The sequence below is a fragment of the Ammospiza caudacuta genome, chromosome 6 (genome assembly GCF_027887145.1).
Source record: "Ammospiza caudacuta isolate bAmmCau1 chromosome 6, bAmmCau1.pri, whole genome shotgun sequence".
Classification (NCBI taxonomy): Eukaryota; Metazoa; Chordata; class Aves; order Passeriformes; family Passerellidae; genus Ammospiza; species Ammospiza caudacuta.
In genome coordinates, this window is record NC_080598.1 from 53,830,159 (window position 1) to 53,849,529 (window position 19,371).

The 19,371-nt window shown below is 41.3% G+C and overlaps 1 protein-coding gene across 4 annotated transcripts in view; it reads left to right on the forward strand.

Moving 5' to 3' along the window:
- Positions 1-10,871: 10,871 nt before the first annotated feature.
- The window catches only part of EML1 (EMAP like 1), an 80,250-nt gene continuing 71,750 nt past the window's right edge, over positions 10,872-19,371 (forward strand). For all 4 annotated transcript variants that reach the window (XM_058807542.1, XM_058807539.1, XM_058807540.1 and 1 more), the window contains exon 1: positions 10,872-10,981. In XM_058807542.1, the coding sequence (XP_058663525.1) occupies positions 10,915-10,981 (67 nt within the window). In that variant the 5' untranslated portion in view covers positions 10,872-10,914. The remainder of the gene's footprint in view (positions 10,982-19,371) is intronic.

A 19,371-nucleotide genomic window follows, 5' to 3' on the forward strand; every position in this document is an offset into this window, starting at 1 on the left:
CTTGTGAACCTCATGTGAAAACAACAGCAGAGCTCCCAAGCTGCAACCAGCACATTTACTGAGTATGTCTCCTGCTTCCTTTTCCAGTCACTAATGAAAAAGTGGATTGTAGTAGGAAGAAGGTGGAAGATGTGCAGAATCACATGTCATACCTATTTCCACTTTGTGCCCCTATTTAGGTATGGTTACCTCAACAGTCTTAGGTACACTACACCTGTTTGAACAGGTGTAGTGGGGTCAGCAAGGCTGTGTTTCCTCATTTGCTTCTAGAAGATCAAGCTCCTGATCTTGATCCTCTAAGGTCAGAGGATTTGTCATGAGTGTGCAAAAGCCTTATGGAAGTTGAGTTACATGACACCAACTCCGTTTCCACAGCACAATACAGGCATGGGAAGAGCTAAGCTGGTTTGACAGACTTGTTCTTACAATGAAAACTAAATGCTACCCACTTCCCTTTTATTACATAAGCATTTATAACATGTATGTCTAAAAAATCCTAAACTTAGGAACAGAAATTAATTTAATCAACTGATCAATAATCTACTACTCTTTTTTTCCCCAATTTAAACTACATGTCCCATGCTTTCCTACTTCTGATCCTCTGACACATTAAACATCCAGTCACTCAGAAACTTAATCAGTCTGCCCTTTAAGCATCATAGGATGAAGTTAATGCATCTAGGTAATTTAAAATAAAACATTGATTGTGGTAGAGCTAAGAGAGGGATCAAACTGCAGAACTATTTTATCTCAGTAACTACCACCTATTTGTTGGATTAATTTTCAGCTGGAGCAGTTCCCCATCCAGATCTCTGCACACCCTTACAAATCACTGTGACTGAGGGATAAAGGAAAAGAGTGAGGAAGAGGGAGTGGAATGAAGCAAGGAAGGTGTAGCTACATTTATTGGCAATAGGATTGTATTACTGTTTGTTGAAATACAGTTTTAGTGAAGACAGATACAAAAAAGTCATCAATCACTTGTACATTGCTCACATCATCTGTCATTAGCTGCACCCTGAGTACTGAACCAGCACTCTCCTGGCCTTCCTCCTGTGCATTTGTATCATGACATCTTGTAGCCTCACTGTCCCTGCTTAGATCTTATTTTGCAGGTTTTTCTTTCTGATTTCACATGAACATACTTCTGCCATTCCTCTGTGTCCTGGATAGTTCAATTCCTTTCCACACACTTTCCCCTGGTCAGGTCAGAAAGGGGTTTGTGATGAAGCCAGGAACTTTATTGCTACATTTCCTCTCCTTCCTCTACACTGGCAGAACTTGGGTTTCTGAGCTCCAAGGGAAAACATGCAGAGATGGAAAAAACCTGGGTTTCAGATTTCATGTGCCATATTTCCTAATTTCCCATGGAAGGAAATGGTGAATGAATGACAGAGCAAGCACTCTTCATCAGACAAATGGAAAACATAAAAAATGCTAAATCATATAAAGATTCTCCCTTAACTGTACTGCTTGAATATGAAGTGACTCCAAGCAAAATTTAGCTTATGGAGGACATGAGCAAAAGAGAAAATGACATTTTTTTCTCCAGTCCTTCAGCAGTTCTGATCTGCTCAGTAGAGCTGAATAGATATTTTGCTCTGCCTCTGGCCTTTAATTGCATCATTTTCCACAAGTTCACATCTACAACAGCTGTAAATCATGAGTCACATGTATTCTTTTCCAGCATAAAGTATTATTTACTCCTTACTCTTGGATGGTCATAAAATGGCATTTAATGTCATTTGTGAAGTTGGAAAAAAGTCCTTTGCCACAGTCTTATGTGGGGTTTCTGCAAAACATCTTACTTTTCTGAAATGAATGACATCAACTTCTTTGAAATATCTTTATTTTTTTAATTGGTCACATAAAAATAAATTGCATCAATATTGCAAAACTCTTTTCCCCCTGCTGAAATGAGTGCTGAATAAAAAATATCTGTTGATGTCTTGAAATAAAAGACATCATGAAAGAACAACAAGATATTAAGGATGCTTAAATCTGAAAAATCTGGACCCAGAGTTCTGACTTTGCCAAAGGACTGTTTAGTTGAATGGAGTCTCTGACGAGCATTTAGCAGCTAGGTTATTTGTAATTATTTCTGTGTAGAGTGCCACAAAGCTATGTAACACTTTTTCTAATAAATAAAAAGGAATGAAAACAAGAATTTCAGAATGAAAACAAGCTGATGGTGCTCTGCGAGGTTACACAAGAAGAGCTGGCCCTTGACCTACTCTACCTATCCCTTAGTTTAGGGAAACTGATTCACTTTAATATGGGAATCTTTGAAGGGATAGTGTGGGCAGAAGATGCAAAATTCTTCAGTGCAAGATTTCTCAGACATCTATAAAATATACCGTAAGCTGGTTATGGCAAAAACATTCATTAAACAGCTACTGATATGGAAAAAAAAAAAAAAAGACAAAAAAAAGAAAAAAAGAGCTGTTTAAGAGGAAGAATGCAAAGGAAAAGGTGGCAGACCCCTGCATTACAGGGCTGCAGGCTGATGTTTGGGGTAAGATCTTAGCTTGGACTGCACGGTGGTCACAGACTGTCCCTTGGCAACTCCCAGCCCTTCACCAGCCCATGTACACTGCAGGGGTTTTATGTTCCTAATTCTCTTGTTCGTGGCTGCATCTGCTTGTGTAATTTATGGCCCACAATACATATTTTTCTTTTGAGATTTGCTCTATTATTTATCCTAGCATTTATCCTCACAGAAAGTGAGTGGGACAATGAGGGGTTATCTGACATTGAAAACTTGAAAAGAACTTGTCTTCTTGTCCCTTTTTTCCTTAAATTATGACTACTAATGACAAAATCATTTTAGTTTTTCTTCTTTAGTTATCTGTAGCTCTGGTTTTCTCTTGCTTCTTTGAAAGCTTGAGAGAGAAACGTCAGGTGGTGAAATACTTAAGAATTAAAGAGCTGCATCAGGAAACGTTTTGAAAATTAGGTAACTTGGTATCTGAGACAAATGTACGATTGTTCTTCATCTTGGATGGCTGGCAGCCAGGCAGCAGGGCTGGGCTGGCTCTCAGGGCTTCATTCAGACACTGCCATTATTGCCCCTATTACTTTTTCCTCCTCCAGGACTCTTTTGAATGCCACCACCAAAGAGAAGAATGCCACGCATGGCTTACCCTGAGGAGGATTAGTAATCCTACACCTTGCACTGGCTGGCAGAGGTGTTTTAAGAACAACCAGAATTCTTTCACCAAAGCCAAATATTTTATTAATGTATGGACCTGATCCTGCCATGTAAACCCTCATGCCTATTTATGTTCTGGGCAATTCAGTGAAGGTTACTTTGGTTCAACCACTTCCTTTCTTGCATTTTGTTGCTTACGTTTTATATGTTCAAAGGAGTTCAAAAGTGAAATTTATCTAAATTTCTGGATGCACTTGCTATGAACCTGCAGAAAGAAATTGCTTTGAATAAACATATTTAATACAGAATTGCTTTGATCACATTGTGGGCCTTGGGTGATTGCACAGACCAGAACAAAACAAAAATTTCTTCCAAGGCAAATTCTGTTCCAAAGTAAATAAAAATTTTAATTCAGAACTGTAGTTACCCACAAAAATAAAAGCTACAGTCTATGCTGGAAATCAGTGTAAAGTAATCTTGAAAACTGTACTAAAGGATTATTTCCTATTGCTTGTTTCTCCAGCCAGCCAAGCTTAGATAAGCTGATGGTTTAACTGTTTCCTTCCATCCCCAGGTTGTGTTTTGGGATCTTGACCTGGAAGAGCAGAAATGAACTGAGGCAGCAAAAGCAGTGGAGGGATGAAGGTCTCATTGTAGGTGGTCTTGGGTTCTGTAAGATATCAAAGGAATCTGCAAGTGTAGTGGATTGGAATTCCTGCTTAGTCCTTGTAGGTCACACTGCAATCCACTCTCCTGTTCCTCCACCCACTCAAGGAAAACTCATGGAAATTCAATGAGTTTGAACCTGTGGAGCTGGTATGGTCCCCTGCAGAAATAACCCACACCATACAAATGAAATACTGTCTTCTTTCTTCCCTACCTCTTTCAGCATAATTAATATTCTATTTGGTGAAAGATACTGGGGGATGGATAAGTAAAACTTGAAGATGTTAGTTGAAGTGGTAAATGGGCTTATGTGATGACAGGAGTTAAAATTACAGGTAAACTCTCTGCAGTCATTTCCTATTACTTGTTTAATAGCACAAATCAGTTTTTCCAATAGATCACTCACTAAAAGCAAGCATGACATATGAAATTACTAGAAGAAATACATTATTTTTTCCAGCTATCTCTCAGAAGACATTTGCCATCATTCATTTGCCATATCTGGGCAAATTTCCAGTAACATAACTGCAAATGTAGAAAGTGCAGTAAATGAGATTGTCTAGCCCCTTCTAACATTAATATATTGAACCAACATGGTGCTTTGTCTTACCCATACATTTTTATGTGTGCTTTGTTATCTACATGGCTGACAATAAATTATCCTGGTACACATCAGTTCCCACAGGATGCCCTTGATTGTGCTGGATCCCAAAACCAGTGAAACAGTGACATGGGAAATTGGGAAATTTGGAATATCAGTTCTGGTAAAGCACAGGTTTAAACCAGCATCATACTGTCCAGGGAATATAAAATAGAGTGCTGAGATCCTTCCCTCTCATCATAGGCACTGTGGGTACCTGTTTGCAGAAGAGAGAGATTTCTTTCTCACAGTGTAGCTGATGTGTCCTTTGGAGAAATATCCTGTTTTGTAAGCCTGGGTTTTACATGTTCATGTCAATTGTTACAGTCCAGTTAAAATGCTCCTTCTAAAGGGTGAACAGAATGGGTACTGTAGAACCACTTTGTTAAAAAGTGGGAATTTTTGTGTACACCTTAAATTAGCAACTTGCTATGCTGTTATTTAAATATAATTTTAAAGAAATATGTCTATACTATAGCTTACTCTAGTCTCATTCTTCTCTAATATAATTCAGAAGGCACAGATTTATGTAGGTGTGGCTTTGTATAATATAACTCAGACATTAAATTTTAACAAAATATTATTTAAATATATGCATAAAATAGATCTCTGGAATATATACTGTCACAGTAACATCTTTATATTCATAGCATAGAAATTAAAACAAAACTATTCATCTCAGCCATGGGCAGAAGGGTGTCAGTGTGCTGCAAGCCACACAGAAGCATCACTTTTTCATCCTTGCTAAAAGCATTTCCCCATACCTACATTCTGGGGGCTCCCTGAGGTTCCAGTGGGTGCAGGAAAGATCCTTCTGCTGGGAGGGAATTCCCCCTGGGAAGTGACACAGACCTGTAGGGATGATCCTCCTGTGCCCTGAATGGAGAACCAGTGAACCCGTGCCAAAGCTATTGTAGCTGGAACCAGAAATGCCCCTCTCACAGGAGGCAGGATTTGTGCCCCTGGGTACATAGATCTCATAGAGATCTGCTAGCAGAAGCTTTCAGCCTCTGTTGGGGACTGCAGCCACCAAAAATAGGGTTGCATAACTGAATTATAACTGAAAACTTCTAAGGAGTAATTTTGAAGAGTGGATCATTTTGTGTGATGCCATCCATCACTGTGCCTCTTCACATCAATCTCACAGAGTATTAATATCTCAGAAGTGCTGTTCCCATCTGCAGATTGCAATGGCATATGGAACAGGGGCTGCATTCCTGTGTATCTGTAGTACATTTTGCTTCTCATCAGTTTCAAATCTCAATGTCACAGCTGTGGATGTAGTAAGGCTGCACTTGGCCATTACATACATTGATGTGCATTGAACCCAACGTGTTAGGGGGCCTTGCAAAAATAAGAGCATTTCTACCACAGGCACTGTACTTGAAAACATTTCATAACAAACTGTACAAGTAGTATCTTCAGTGTTTACAGGCAGGATATTCTCAGTAGACTCAGATTGCAGTTGGTGCAATAACTGGTAGTTATTTTGGCTTGATTCTGTCACAGACTTCCCAGCATGACCTTGGCTGTGTCATGTTTTTCTTCCCATTTTCCAAACAAGCAAATAAAGCTAACATTTATTTCAAAAAGGTGGTGCAAATCTGAAAGCATCAGTGTTTGCAGAGCAGCCTCCCCTCTTTGAATAGGAAGTCATAGATGTGGAAAGCATTATTCTTTTCATCTTCAAAGTATTCTCTTTGTATTTACAAATTAACCAATCTGCAAAAGAATATTTTTTCCAGGGCAATATGATTAAGACTATTCTTATTAATTATAGGGAAACTTCCATAATTCCAATATATGTAGTTCAAAACAACATGATATATACAGAAATATTGCAACATATTTTCATTTGGATTGTTAAACCTGCATAGCTTTGATGGTTTCATCCCACATTTGCTGTACTGTATTTTTAATGCACTCAGACTGTGCTGGTATAATGGTGATTCTCCTCTTATACCCCATCTTTCCCACATGCATGAAGTCTGCTTTGTAGTGACATTCATGAAGCTCCCTGCTGTGGCTGAAACACTGGAGTCCTGCTATTTAGAATGAATGATTATTCCAGTGGTTGAAGTGTTCTCACAAAGGAGACTGGGCAGCAAGGCACTTCTTCCTTTCCTACCACACTGGGAGAGGAAATCCTTATTTGAGCCTGTGATGAGATCCTGACAGCCAGTACCTGGAGATAGTCTTAGCAATGAGAAAAAGCCACTTCTGCAACATGAAGACAATATATTCACTGTATGAAATTCTCTTAAAAAAACCCAAACATTCCTGCTGCTTTCTGAATAGAAAGGGAAAACAAATAAACAATAAAAAAAACCCAAAACAGTATAAATCAGGATTTAATCAGATTTCAGGAAGCTAAATCCAAAACTTAACCCCACAACTTCTCTCTAAGTGCTGGTCTCATCCTGCTAGTTCCTAAACCAGGCATTGGCTCTTCCTTCTCCAGGGCTCCTGCTGTGCGCAGCTTGCTCCTGCTGCTGCTGCTGCTGGGCATTGTGCTGCTCAGCCCTGGCCCCAGCTTCTGTCAAAGCTCTGTGTCTCCAACGCTGAGGCAGGGCACTGTGCCTGTGCTGTGATGCCAGCTTTCAGACCATCTAACTCTCAGTGCTGGGGATGAACAGCTGGAAAAGACGCCCATTTCTTCTGAGTGAGATGATTCAGGGAGAAGCACACACATGGTACCTTGTGTTTTGGATTGCAGTCTGGGCCCAGGCACCAAGTGTTGCAGTGCTTCAGCTTTTTAATAGGTGAAACTTCTGACTCACCGAGGAAAAGCAAACCTTGAACAAGCATATAATTTAAAAGCTTCCAGGCTCTAGCAGAGACCAACTGCTGCATTAAGTAAGACTGTGAATGGTGAAATGGACTTTTGCATGTTAAATGGAAACACAGTGAGCTATAGAAATGAGCTTAGCTCCCTTTGATCATGCTGCAATAAATGTGACCTATCAAATGATTGCTAAAGAGCTTGAGGGGTTCTTCAAAAGTTAGTCATGGTAAAATAGATGCTATAATTATATCCACTGATAAATTTTATCAAAACCAGCACATTTGCTGATGGTGCTAGATGCTTTGCCTGATGAAGATTTCTCTAGTTGCAGGATACACTCAGTGTGCACAGCAGCCATCCAAGCTTCCCTGATCTGTTCAGCAGACAGGCTTTGCACTGACCTGAAAGAAGAGCCCTCCAGTGTCTGTGGTGAGCTGAGCCTTCACCTCCTGTAAAACCTGCACAGAAGGGCTCATCAGCAGCTCTGCACAGCAGGCTTTGCCACTGACAGCCAAATCCCAGCGTCCTTCCCACAGCCAGTGCCATCACCTCTCCCCCCACAGGCTGCTGGCAGCAGTGGCATTCAGCACACACCCAGGGGGCAGCTATGGAGGGCAGGCTGTCCAGGCTACCACTACATGGTTAAAGCAGCCCGATCCTGTTTACAGGAAGAGGTAAATGGAATATCAAAATTTGCAGGAGTTGGACTTCAGTAGATCCTAGTGAACCGCTTCAAACTCAGAATATTCTGTGATTCGGTGATATTTGACTACAGCATATTAACAGGAAGTGAAAGCAAGTCTTCTTTGTCCTAATATTGGAGCATATTAACTCCTGAAAATTCATTGAGGGATGGGTGAAAGCTCTTTTATTCTCACTTAGCTAATAGTTATTTGCATTATACTACTCAAGATGAACAAAAGTTAAATCAATTGGTATAAAATACAGCTTTCAAAAATGTAACATCATAGAGTTTCTGACAAGTGTACAGCAACAAATCCTTTCCTGATATACCAGCCCCACTGTATTGCTCAGGATGCCACATTCCCACCTTTATGGTTTCACACTTACCAAAATAACTGGCTTTAAAATGTACAAAATATGAAGGCCACACTATACTGAAAAAAGGACAACTAGAAGTTTTTTGTTGTTTCACCATAGCAGAAGAATTCCCAGAGACACATCAGTGCATTCTTCCAATCCACTGTGCCATTGTTCCTACAGCCAGACAGAATTTCTTTTTCATTTCGTGCCTTGTGGTGCAGTTTAGTATAATGAGATTGTTACAGGTCTCAAAATCATTAAATTATGAAAGTGTTTCCCTCTTCTAACCCTTGCTCTTAGAGTATAATGGAATCATAACAGCATCTGGAGATTGGAGCTGAGACCATTTTCTGTCACATCTCTGAGCTGATTTGCAGCATGCTGAGCTGAAAGGCTTCACAGACACCATCACTGTTAATTTCAGAGGGAAATCCATTGCAAGGTTTTACATGCTGCATCTCTCTCTAAGAAGAGATTAGATTTGAGTTTCTAAGTGACTTTTAATTTCTACTCTCTGAAATGGAGCTGCATTGCCTCTTTCTGGCCTTTCTCCTACTTTGACAAATCTCATAAAAGTTACTGGGAATTACCTTCTCTTATCTTTGTAGCAATCTCTCTGACAACACAGTTTTTACTACAAACATAATACTTTTAGATAGCATAGGTTAAATATTTTTGTTTTCCAAAACTTACACATCAGAAGGAGGTAAAGGTTAAAGTAACATTGACATCTTATGGTGAGTACGCCTCTTGTCTCAAGATGGTGGAAAATAAGCACATTAAAACACTTTTCAACCTCAAAAATAATAACCAAATGATGGCAATGTTTTAAAATTAAGGAAATTCTTAATCAGAATTTTTACTGAAAATGAGCTTCACTTTTCTATTGTTGTAACTTGTCTGCCAAAAATCCCATATGTCTTTCTCTGTGTGTAAAATGTTTTAGAATAATGTAGCATCTTTGAAAGGTTTGATGGCTTATGAATGAAAAGGTCATGAGAAAACCTAAGGACTCTGTTTTAATTTTAAAGATGAGAACAAATAATGACTCATTTAAAACACTAAGAATACCTATATGGTTTTGTATTTTTGAAGTAATTTTTTTTTTTTAATCTCTGGTTTTGGTTTTTTTTAAAAATATAACACCAAACTACCACAATTTTCTGTTTTTTACAGCCCACAGCTATAAAATGCAGTTGGTTTTGTCTGATACAATTTAAGCACATCAGTCTGGTCAAGTGCTTGTGCTGGAGATGACTTCAACTCTACCAGTATTGGCACTGGCAATTCAGGAGGGAGCACTTTTCACTCTGCTTTAACATGGAACTGATATCTCTGCCTAATTTTATAGCATACTTTTGTGTTAGCACTGCCATGGTTTAGTGGTTGGTGAAAAGACTCACATATACCAAACCCACGCCTGTAAGTGGATCCACATGGTGGAACTGCCCTGCAAAAAGCTCCTGGAAGGACTAGGGACTGAAGGCAGGATGTGTCAAGTGCTTTGGCATTTTTCAAGCTGAAAGGTGCTATAGATGTGCAATGAACTATTTCCCTTGTGTCCCTTGAGGAGCTTGAACTAAAAATGGCTTTCAGTCACTGGACATTTCAACATTCCTTAGAACAGAAATTGAAGCCCAAAATGTCTCAAATAATTTTACAATATTACTGGCCACCAGTTTTGGACCACCACCTTCACCTCACCACAAATGAACATTATGAATACACCTAGACAAAAACATGTTAAACAGTTAAAGCTATTTTAATATCCTGTATTGGAAAAGTGTATCACTCTTCGAAGTACATAGTTTAAACGGTATGAAATGGCACAAGGAATTACAGTGTGTATAATTCTTTTTGGTTTTGTAAGAGAGTATCAACTACAATGTTATCGTGACAGCTCCGTCCTGTAGCCAGGAGAATCGCCGCTGGAATCAGCGGTGGGCACAAGGTGCAGTTACAGGCAGGCTGTGGCTGCAGCGGGAGAGACGAGAGGAGCCGGGCTGAGGCAGCAGGGAGGGATGCCGGGGCTGTGTCCGCGGGGCTCCCCGGCACGGCAAAGCCGCTGCCCCGCATCCAGCCCTGACCGAGCCCATCCATGGGGGTACCCCGGGTTAACCCCCGGGTTATGGGCGGGCATCTCCCGCCGCAGGGCCGGGCAGTGTCTCTGCTCCGCCTCGGCCCGATGGGGACACCCGCTCTCGCCGGGCCTCGCCGTCAGAGCCCCGGGCAAGGCAGAGGGATTCGGCAGCTCGTCCTTCTCTCAGCCGCGGCCCGGAGCCGGCGGCTCCGCCGAGGAGAGGCGGCCGAGCCGGCCGAGGGACGCGGCTCCGCGCCCGCCCCGCCGCCCCGGGTCCCCCCCGCCTCCCGGGCCGCTCGGCTCCGCGCCGTGCCCGCGGCCGCCCCGCCCCGGCCCGCCCCGGCCCGCCCCGCGGCGCTCCCCCCGCGCTCGGAGCGGAGCGGCCGCCGCCCCAGCCGCGGCGGAGTGAATGGGTTGCCATGGCAACTGAGTGAGGCAGGCAGCGAGGCCGCCGCGGCCCCAGCCGCCTCCGCTCCGCAGCGTGTGGGCGAGCAGGCAGCGGGCGGCCGCCGGGACAGCCGAGGGGACGCCGGGAGCGCAGCGGCAGGATGGAGGACGGCTTCTCCAGCTACAGCAGCCTCTACGACACCTCCTCGCTGCTCCAGTTCTGCAACGGTAAGGGCGGGGGCCGGCCCCGGCGCGCGTCGGGGTCCCGGCGCTCCGGCGGGGCGGAGGCGGAGGCCGGCGCGGGGAAGGCAGCGCCGGGAGCGGGCCTGGTCCGGGGCTGCCGGCGGCGTCTCCGCTGCCCAGGGCCGCCCGGCTCCTCGGCGCAACTCGGGGAGAGGAGGAGGAGGAGGAGGAGGAGGAGGAGGAGGAGGGAGGAAACTTCACCCCCTTCAGCCTCCCCCGTTATTCGGCGGGAAACCTGCCAGCCCTCGGGGCGCCTCTGCGAGCAACTTCTGCGCCTCGTTCACGGGAATGTGCGGAGCTACGTGTGCGGACGGCAGAGATGTCTGTGTGCATCTTCCCCAAAGGCAGATCCGGCAGCTCAAGCGATCGCCCACCGCTGCGTGGCTCCGTTGCGCGTATGCCAACACACACACATATACATATAAATATATATATGTATATATATAAATAAACATATATATGTATGTATAAGACTTGTGTTCATATACATGTGTATGGCCGAGCTGCCCGTGACCGCGGGGGCGCAGTGGGACGCAGGTGTCCTTCAGCCCCGGAGCCCACCCGGCGCCGCTCTCACCGGAGAAGGGAAGGGCGGTGTGGAGGTGCGAGGTACCCGAGTGGAGTTACCGGAGTTGGCTTGCACTTACTGATTTTTCTTTCTGCTGTTATTTTAAGGTAGGGGTTATTGAGGTGGTGGCGTCACCTGGGTGGCAGCATGGCAGGGGAGCTGCCAGGCTGCAGTGATGGGTCGTAAAGTAGGAAGGAGATGAGGAACTGCAAGTGTCCTCACAGGCAGTATTGGAGATTGGCCTGCGGAGTACTTGGGATTATTCAAGTAGCTGATGTTTTCCGGGAGGAAAATAAATCAGCTATTCTAAATATTACAGAGAGTTCTTCATGGTAAAGTGTAATCTCAAAATACCTTACTTTGGTACGAGTTAATGCTTTCTAGCAGCAAAATTGTGAGCATTCATAATCTCATATTTCATATTTGTGGATCTCTTATTGCTCTACATTTTAGTAGTGGTCTCTGCTTTCTGCTGCTGTCTGAACAGCTGGAGTCAGGTTCATACAAAATTGCTTCATGACAGCAACTGCATCAGATATAGCTGCCTCTCCTTGGAAGCTGTGAAGATGACAAATTTCACATTTTTTCTTTGTGATGTGGTGTGAGAAAGGGACAGATTTGCAGAAAACTCTGATATGTGTGGACCTGGAGATTGTGGGAGCAGTTTTTTTAGGGCAGCAGGAGTTGTGTGTGTGGGCATTGTGCAGTGACACCCTATTTTTGGAGCTCCTCAGGAGAGAAAACTATGACTATGTATGGGGGTTGCACACTAATAGCAGATGCCTGTTTTGCCTAAACTTAATAAATATTTAATTGTAAGTGTTTTTAATGAGGAAGCATACAGCAATGTATTTCAAAGTTTATACTCTAATCCTTTTATAAGCAAGCTATCTTCCTATCAAAATCCCTGGGCTTTGCTTTTACAGTGGTCATGATAGTAGCCTGCATGTGGGAGCAGAAGGAGAGTTGCATCACTTTCTAAATAGTTTGAAAAAGCAGCGTAACTTATTCCTGTGGACTGTCCCTCATGTTTATTTGGTAACTCTGAGCACCTATAATACTTGATGGAAATAAGCCGTATGTATTTATACTGTACATAGGCTTTAAAATCTTAGTTAATCCTTAAGTATTATATTCTGGAATGTGTTTCTAGAACAAATCACTTGCTTAGCTTTGTCTCACTGTAGATAGCGACCTCGAGGGCTGTTGTAAGTTTGTATTATTCTCTGCTTATAAAAGAAAGTGGTTGAGTTCAGAAGCCTTTCATTTTACAAGTTACCTTTAGTGAGACTATATTAAATGAAGAATAAAAGATAATCAAGCCTTTGAGTACAGCCTTGAGGTAATCAGGTATTTCACACATGACCCATGAGGAACAAAATACAAATAGAAGATCCAGTGAGGGTTTTGAGGTTTAAAAGTGATAAATAAAATTGCATTACAGGAAAGTGGAAAGCTCTTGCATGTATAATGGGCAGTATGAAAAATGATGTGAAGTTGGGAGTGGGGCAGACATACAGAAGAAGCCAAACAAAGCAAGTGAATGGTAGAGATAGAACGACAATATGATTTTAGTATATGGTAAAGTGAAATACAGAATGCCTGGTAAGCACTCAAAGTGATCATTGTTGTAGGCTGTAAAGGTTCCTGTTCTGAATAGGATTAATTTTAGTTGTACAAGAAAAGATATGATGGAATTTTCTGGTGCTCTCAAACAGAATAAAGGATAAAGAGATTGCCAATATGTATTGTTTCGAAAGATCAGAATGTAAAGGCTGTGCTCCTGAAAAAATATCTGTGGGTCACCTCTAGGGCAGCAACCAAGATCTGGCCAAGGATGGCTGCAGCTTCTCCCATTCCTCCATACATTCTCCTTGTTTGGAGTGGGTGGGAGGCCAAGAGGGGACAGGGAGGGAGGGAGCAGTAATGGGCAGGAGGCTGTGGTGGGGATGAGGGAGCAGGACTGTGACTGGTGGAAGGCCTGGTCAGGGAGAAAAAAGTTAATACAAGAGCAGACTTGCCCCAGAGTTGCTCCTTTCTTTCTAGAAAGGGCCCTGGGTTCAGGAGAAGAATTTGGGTCTTCACTCATATGCAGATTTAGTTTGCATGATTATTTAGTAATGTGTTTTTACAGCTTGTGATGTGTAAAAAGGAAGGTAAATGGAGAAGGAAGGGAGAGAAGAAAGAGGGTGAGGCAAATATGTTAGTTTTGAGCTGCATGTCTAAAATCTAGGGCAAATATTTAGCACAGCTAGTTCAAAGACACCTACTTTCTTCAAACTCCTTTTTACAGAATAGTAAAGCTACAGTTGGCATTTGAGAAACATTGTGTTAATGAACACAAGTGTCAATCTGAGATAACATCAAAGCAAGAAATACAAACTTCCAATGCAATTTTAGGCAATTTATTTCATTCTTGATGCCTTAGTTTCCTTAGTTATAAACTAAGCAGAAAGTACATGCCTGCTCTGGAGGAGTTTATCATATTTATTGATTTGTTTGGTATCTCCCTCTTCAGTTTCAGAGGACAGTCTTCAGATGCACAGGATGTTTTGTTAGTTGCTCTGTCTGTTCTGTTTGTTTATTTTTAAGAAAGACACTAAAATAACTCCTCTTAAAGCTCAAGGACAGTTCTCAACTTACGTGTCACTTTCCAGGTAATGAAGGACTCTGCTTGTTTATTTTGCATGTTGTAAAGTAAAACTTAGATACTATTAACTGTGCCTGGTCATAGATACCTTTCTTGGTACAGAAGTTACTTTTAGGTAGAAAGCCAGTATGTTTATCTACAGTCAATCGGGTTGTTAGTCATGTGTTATTTAAGCTGAAGGTAAAAGTGGAAGGATCATGATAAGGCAAGATAGTGTTGAGGTTTTTAGCATCTGCTTAAAAACTGGTGGAGAGAACCATGCTGGACATGACACACTGCCAAACAAGACACATCCTGGAATTAGAGACAGCACTCATCTCACCCCCAGCTGATTTATTAGGCTGCAGCTGTGATCAGTACTGATTACAGACAGGTGGGGAAGACACGAAGGGTGTGGGCAGAGTTTTGTGGGTGCTCTGACCACAAATCCCTATCTATCTATTCTCTATCTATTTACACAGCCTTCACCACAGTAATTGCTGTGGGCAGGATTATTAGGTACGTGAAATGTAAAGGGTGAAATCTGGGATTCCTGCAAAATGCCTCTGTAGACTTAAAGATGGAAGTGAAAATTTATCTATGATTTCTTTGGAACTTGTAGCAGCTTTTAAATGTCCTTCATGTGGCTACTGGGAAAGTCATAGCTGTCAAATGGCCATTCCTGCATTACAAATGCCTTGTTTGACAGAAGCTTCAACTTCAGAGTATCTGGGTAAAGCAGTAAAAAAAAAGTGTGAAACATTATTTCTTAATGAAATTGATATATTTGGCAAGGGACTCCATAATATTAATTACAGTTCTGTTTAACAGATTATGTGAAGTGTAATTGTTAGTAAAAAATTTAGAGTTAGACAAAAATTTAAGTTGATACAAACTATGCTGTAATTTATCTTTTTAAGAGAGCCGAATAATCCCAGGATCACAGAATATGCTGAGTTGGAAGGGACCCACAAGGATCACTGATCATCCAGCTCTTAGCCCTGCACAGGACCATCCCCAGGAGTCACACCATGTGCCAAGAGCATTGTCCGGACACTTCTTGAACTCTGTCAGGCTCCTGGGGAGCTGTTCCAGTGCCCAGCCATCCCCTGGGTGAAGACCCTTTCCCTGATATCCAACCAAACTTCCCCTGACACAACTTCAGGCTCTGCCCTCTGCTTCTGACACTGCTCACTGCAGTGGCTGCCTGTCCTCTTGCCCTCATGAGGAATTTGTAGGCTGTGATGGGGTCTCAGTCTCCTGTTCTCCAGGCTGAACAGACCAATAATAAAACACTTCTTAAAAATTTATGGTTCCTTAAAATCAAGGATTCCTTTTGGCTCTCTGCCCCCAAAATCACATTAAGATTTTTGACAGGTAATAGCTTTGATAACTATCAGTCACACTTAAGTCACGAAAAGTAAATTGTGTGACTCAGTTTTTGTCAGTCTATTTATGGTTTGAATCTTCTGTTTCTGTAATTCTCCTCCATTCCTGAAAACAAATTGAGTATGTGTACCTCTTCTCTCTGAGCCCTGTATCTGCAAGTGGAGCAGTGCCTGTCAGTGAGGAAGTGAGCACCACAAACAGGAAATCTGTATGGACAGTATTATTCTGGTGGTTGTCTCTTTTTTCCCATTTGACTCTCACACTTCCTCTCCTTAACCTTCCTAAATGCAGCCACATCTTCCTACAGCTGGACCAAAGTCACACAATATGGAATGGGTTAGGGAAGGAACAATGGTAAGTTGAGCCTTGTAGCTTTCAGGGCACCAGTTCAAATCTGTCAAGGGCTGGAAGAGACTGTAATTTGTTTTACTGTGATAACTTCCTAGCAATAATGCAAAACAAAATTGGATTTAATTCAGTGTTCACTGGGCAGATTCATGCACTCTGTGTAGGAAAAGGTGTTGCAAGCATGTTCAAAAAGATGTTGCAAACATGTTAATAGCATTACTCATGTTGTTTTTCTCAGAAGTCCAAAACAACAGTCAGAGAGACAAATCAGGCTTTCCCATGTTTTATCTCTAGACCTCTTCTCTCCAGAACAGCAGCATGATTTGAATTCAGGAATGGAGGCCATGCTCCACTTGAAGCTTCTACCAGTTTTGTAGGACAGAGGATTTTATTGCCTTAGACAGCATTGCTTAGACAGCATTTTCTTAATTTTTCTTTCAGTGAGATTTGTTCTGGCTCTTGCAGTCAAACTCTTAAAGGAAATGCTGAATTGGACTCTACATTAAGAGTCAGTTTTATGCATTTTGGAGCTATACAGAGTATAAGTAGATTCTAGAATATTTTTCTTCACTACTGGAGTAAAGGGGAGGGAGAGGTGGCATACAGAAACACTTTTTTTGTTGGTATGTGCAGTAATTGAATGCAGAATAAATCAGTATGCTATGAATTAAAAATAACTTGCTGCAATGGACACTTGCACAATATATATTGTTAGCCTATTAGAGCTCAAAATATTATTGCTAATAAGACACTATATAAGTAAACTGAATTTGTTGCCCTTTAATTAGCTATTTATTTCCAAAACATGAATTATTAACACTTGTGCTAGTCATGAGTGGTGTTAATTATAGTTACTGGAATTTAATTTTTTTCCCTTTTTTTCTTTTTTTAACTAAGCTTCTAAAAACAAATGAAAATGTAGACCAGTCATGAGAGAATCCTCTAGTGATAGTCAAACCTCAACAGAGAATCTGTGTCAGTGTTAGCAATATGGAGAGAAACTACAAGTATCAAGTATTTTATCATGAATAAAACAACATACAGAATTGCAAATTAAAGCATTGGGCTCTCAGCAGAAAAACATGCTTTATCTGATCTTCAAGGAGTTTTTAAAAAATTTAATAGTATTTTACGGAGCTGGTAAAATATATGTTTTAGGTTCTAATTAAAAATAGCAAATCTGAAATTCCTTTATTGAACCTTAAACCACATGCAAATAATTCAAATAAGATTAAAATTATATTAAAAGTACATTATTAAAAAGTGAATATACGTGAGGAGACAGTGAGGGAGTGCACCAGTCAGTCACATACATTTTAATAGGTTTTATTCTGACTTCCCTCTTCCTTCTCCTTTCCTTAGGAATTTAAGATGAAGATTCTAAAGTTGATGTTCAGTTCTTTTGTCAAGAGAAGTTTTGTGAAGCTGTAATAAAGAACCTGTCTTTTGATCTCTAAAATCTTGGGGGTGATGAGAGAGAATAAGTAGGAAGGTTGTATGAAATGGTGTAATGAGTACATTTTATGTTGGGTGCTTGCTCTTTGCAAATGACACTAATTGGGCAACCATAAGGAATTGTGAAAGCTTAAAGGAGCTGTGGATGATGCTCTTCTTCCATGAATCACAATTTAAAATGTTCGCCCATTACATAATTAAAATGTGGAAGTAGCTCCCTGAGGTTTTTTAGGGAGATGGGGTGGGGATAATGATATGTTAACATGATTTCACTAAATTAATTCTTTGGAAAGTAATTAAGTGAGATTGTCCACACTCCATTACTTCCAAAGGGTAAAATCTGACATGGTCCATCATATTCTCTTGCTTTGAAATGACTGATTATTGACTAAATATATTATATTCATTTGAAAACTAGCATTGGAGATCTCTAGCACTGTTTTTAGGTATTGTGGAATGTAGAAACTAATCGCCTTTTTGGATTTAAAATCTGAAATAAACACTTCATTGTGATAAAAGCAGTTTGCATTTCTTAACAGTATAGACCCTGTATTTGATTGTAAGCTTACGTCTAGATTCCTGCAAATAGGAATGAAGAAATGTTTTCTGGATTTCAGTATGACTTCTATAATCTGTTGCAGGCCAATATGTGAAGCATTGCTACTGGCTTTTAGTCATCTGAGAATTGAATGTGAACAGGAGCCTCAGCTAAGCTTTGAAATGTGAGGTTCCTAAGAAGCAAAATAGAAGAACACGTTTCTCTATTTACATAGAGAAACAATCTTTGTTTCAAGCTAGTAAAGGCAAATATCTTCAAATTAAAACTTTGTAATGAATCTTGTGTTTTATGAAAATTACATCTTTATTTTTCTTTCAACTGTGTTGACAAACATAGCAGACTGAAACAGCCTTTGACATCTCCCAGTGCAGCTCCTGTACACTCAAGTGGGGCTGACTGGGCACTGGTGTCTAGAATTTCCTTGAGGTTGCTAAGAGTTTCTGTACCTTAAATCAGAAGCATTAGGAGCAACTCTTTATTTTTTTCCTTTGGTGAAAAAAAAATCCCTGTGAAACCAGAGAAAGATCCTGACGGAGAGTTTTGTATTTATTTTATACTTAATAAAACCAATTACCATTTTGTTACTTCCTTTTCCCCTTCCCTATGCAGCATTTCACAAGCCCTTTTACCCAGACCTGTTGCTGCCTGGGAAGCATCCTCCCATCTCCCACGTGGAGATGCTGCTTTACAGAGCTTGCAGGATGTGGCAGGTGTGTCCCTGTGCTGGCCCTGGAGCAGGGACAGTGTGTTACCCACACTGTCCCACTGCTCAGTGCCCCATGAACAGCACGGTGCCCCAGGGTGGCTTCTTGGGGGTGACCGAGCTCTGTGGCTATATGGGTGGTCCAGCAAGGCTGGCTGGGCCACAGGGGGCAACGAGGTCTTTATCTAAACTGATAAAAACCTTACAGGCATTAGCATATTCTGAGGCTCAGTCTTTATTCAAACCAGTGTCTGCATTCCTGCCTTTTTGCTTTACAGCTTCCAAATACAGGCCAAAATTATGGGGCAGTGGCAGACAGGACTCTGCTTAAATGATCTGAAAAATCAGGTTATTGTTTTTAGGTTACTAACTGTGAACCTAAACATTGAATTTTGTATTAAATTTTAAAATTGAATTTAAGGAGTTTCTGTCCATGTATTATATGAGGCAGTGTTATAAAGCACATGTACAATACCTCAGTGTAACACAGTAAATAATTACTGATGTGACTGGGGGTAAGAAGCAAAATCCAGACATTGTGCAGGTGATAGAAATTTAATTGTGGACTTTGGTAGGACTGAACTTTGAAACTCTGGAAATGATCATAGCAAAGTCCAGTTGAATCTAAAAAAAATTAGTATTCTTAGAAATTTTGGCTCTCATAGTAAAATATGTATCTATTGTAATTTAGTGAACTCTGTATAATGCCATGCAGGGAAGGAGG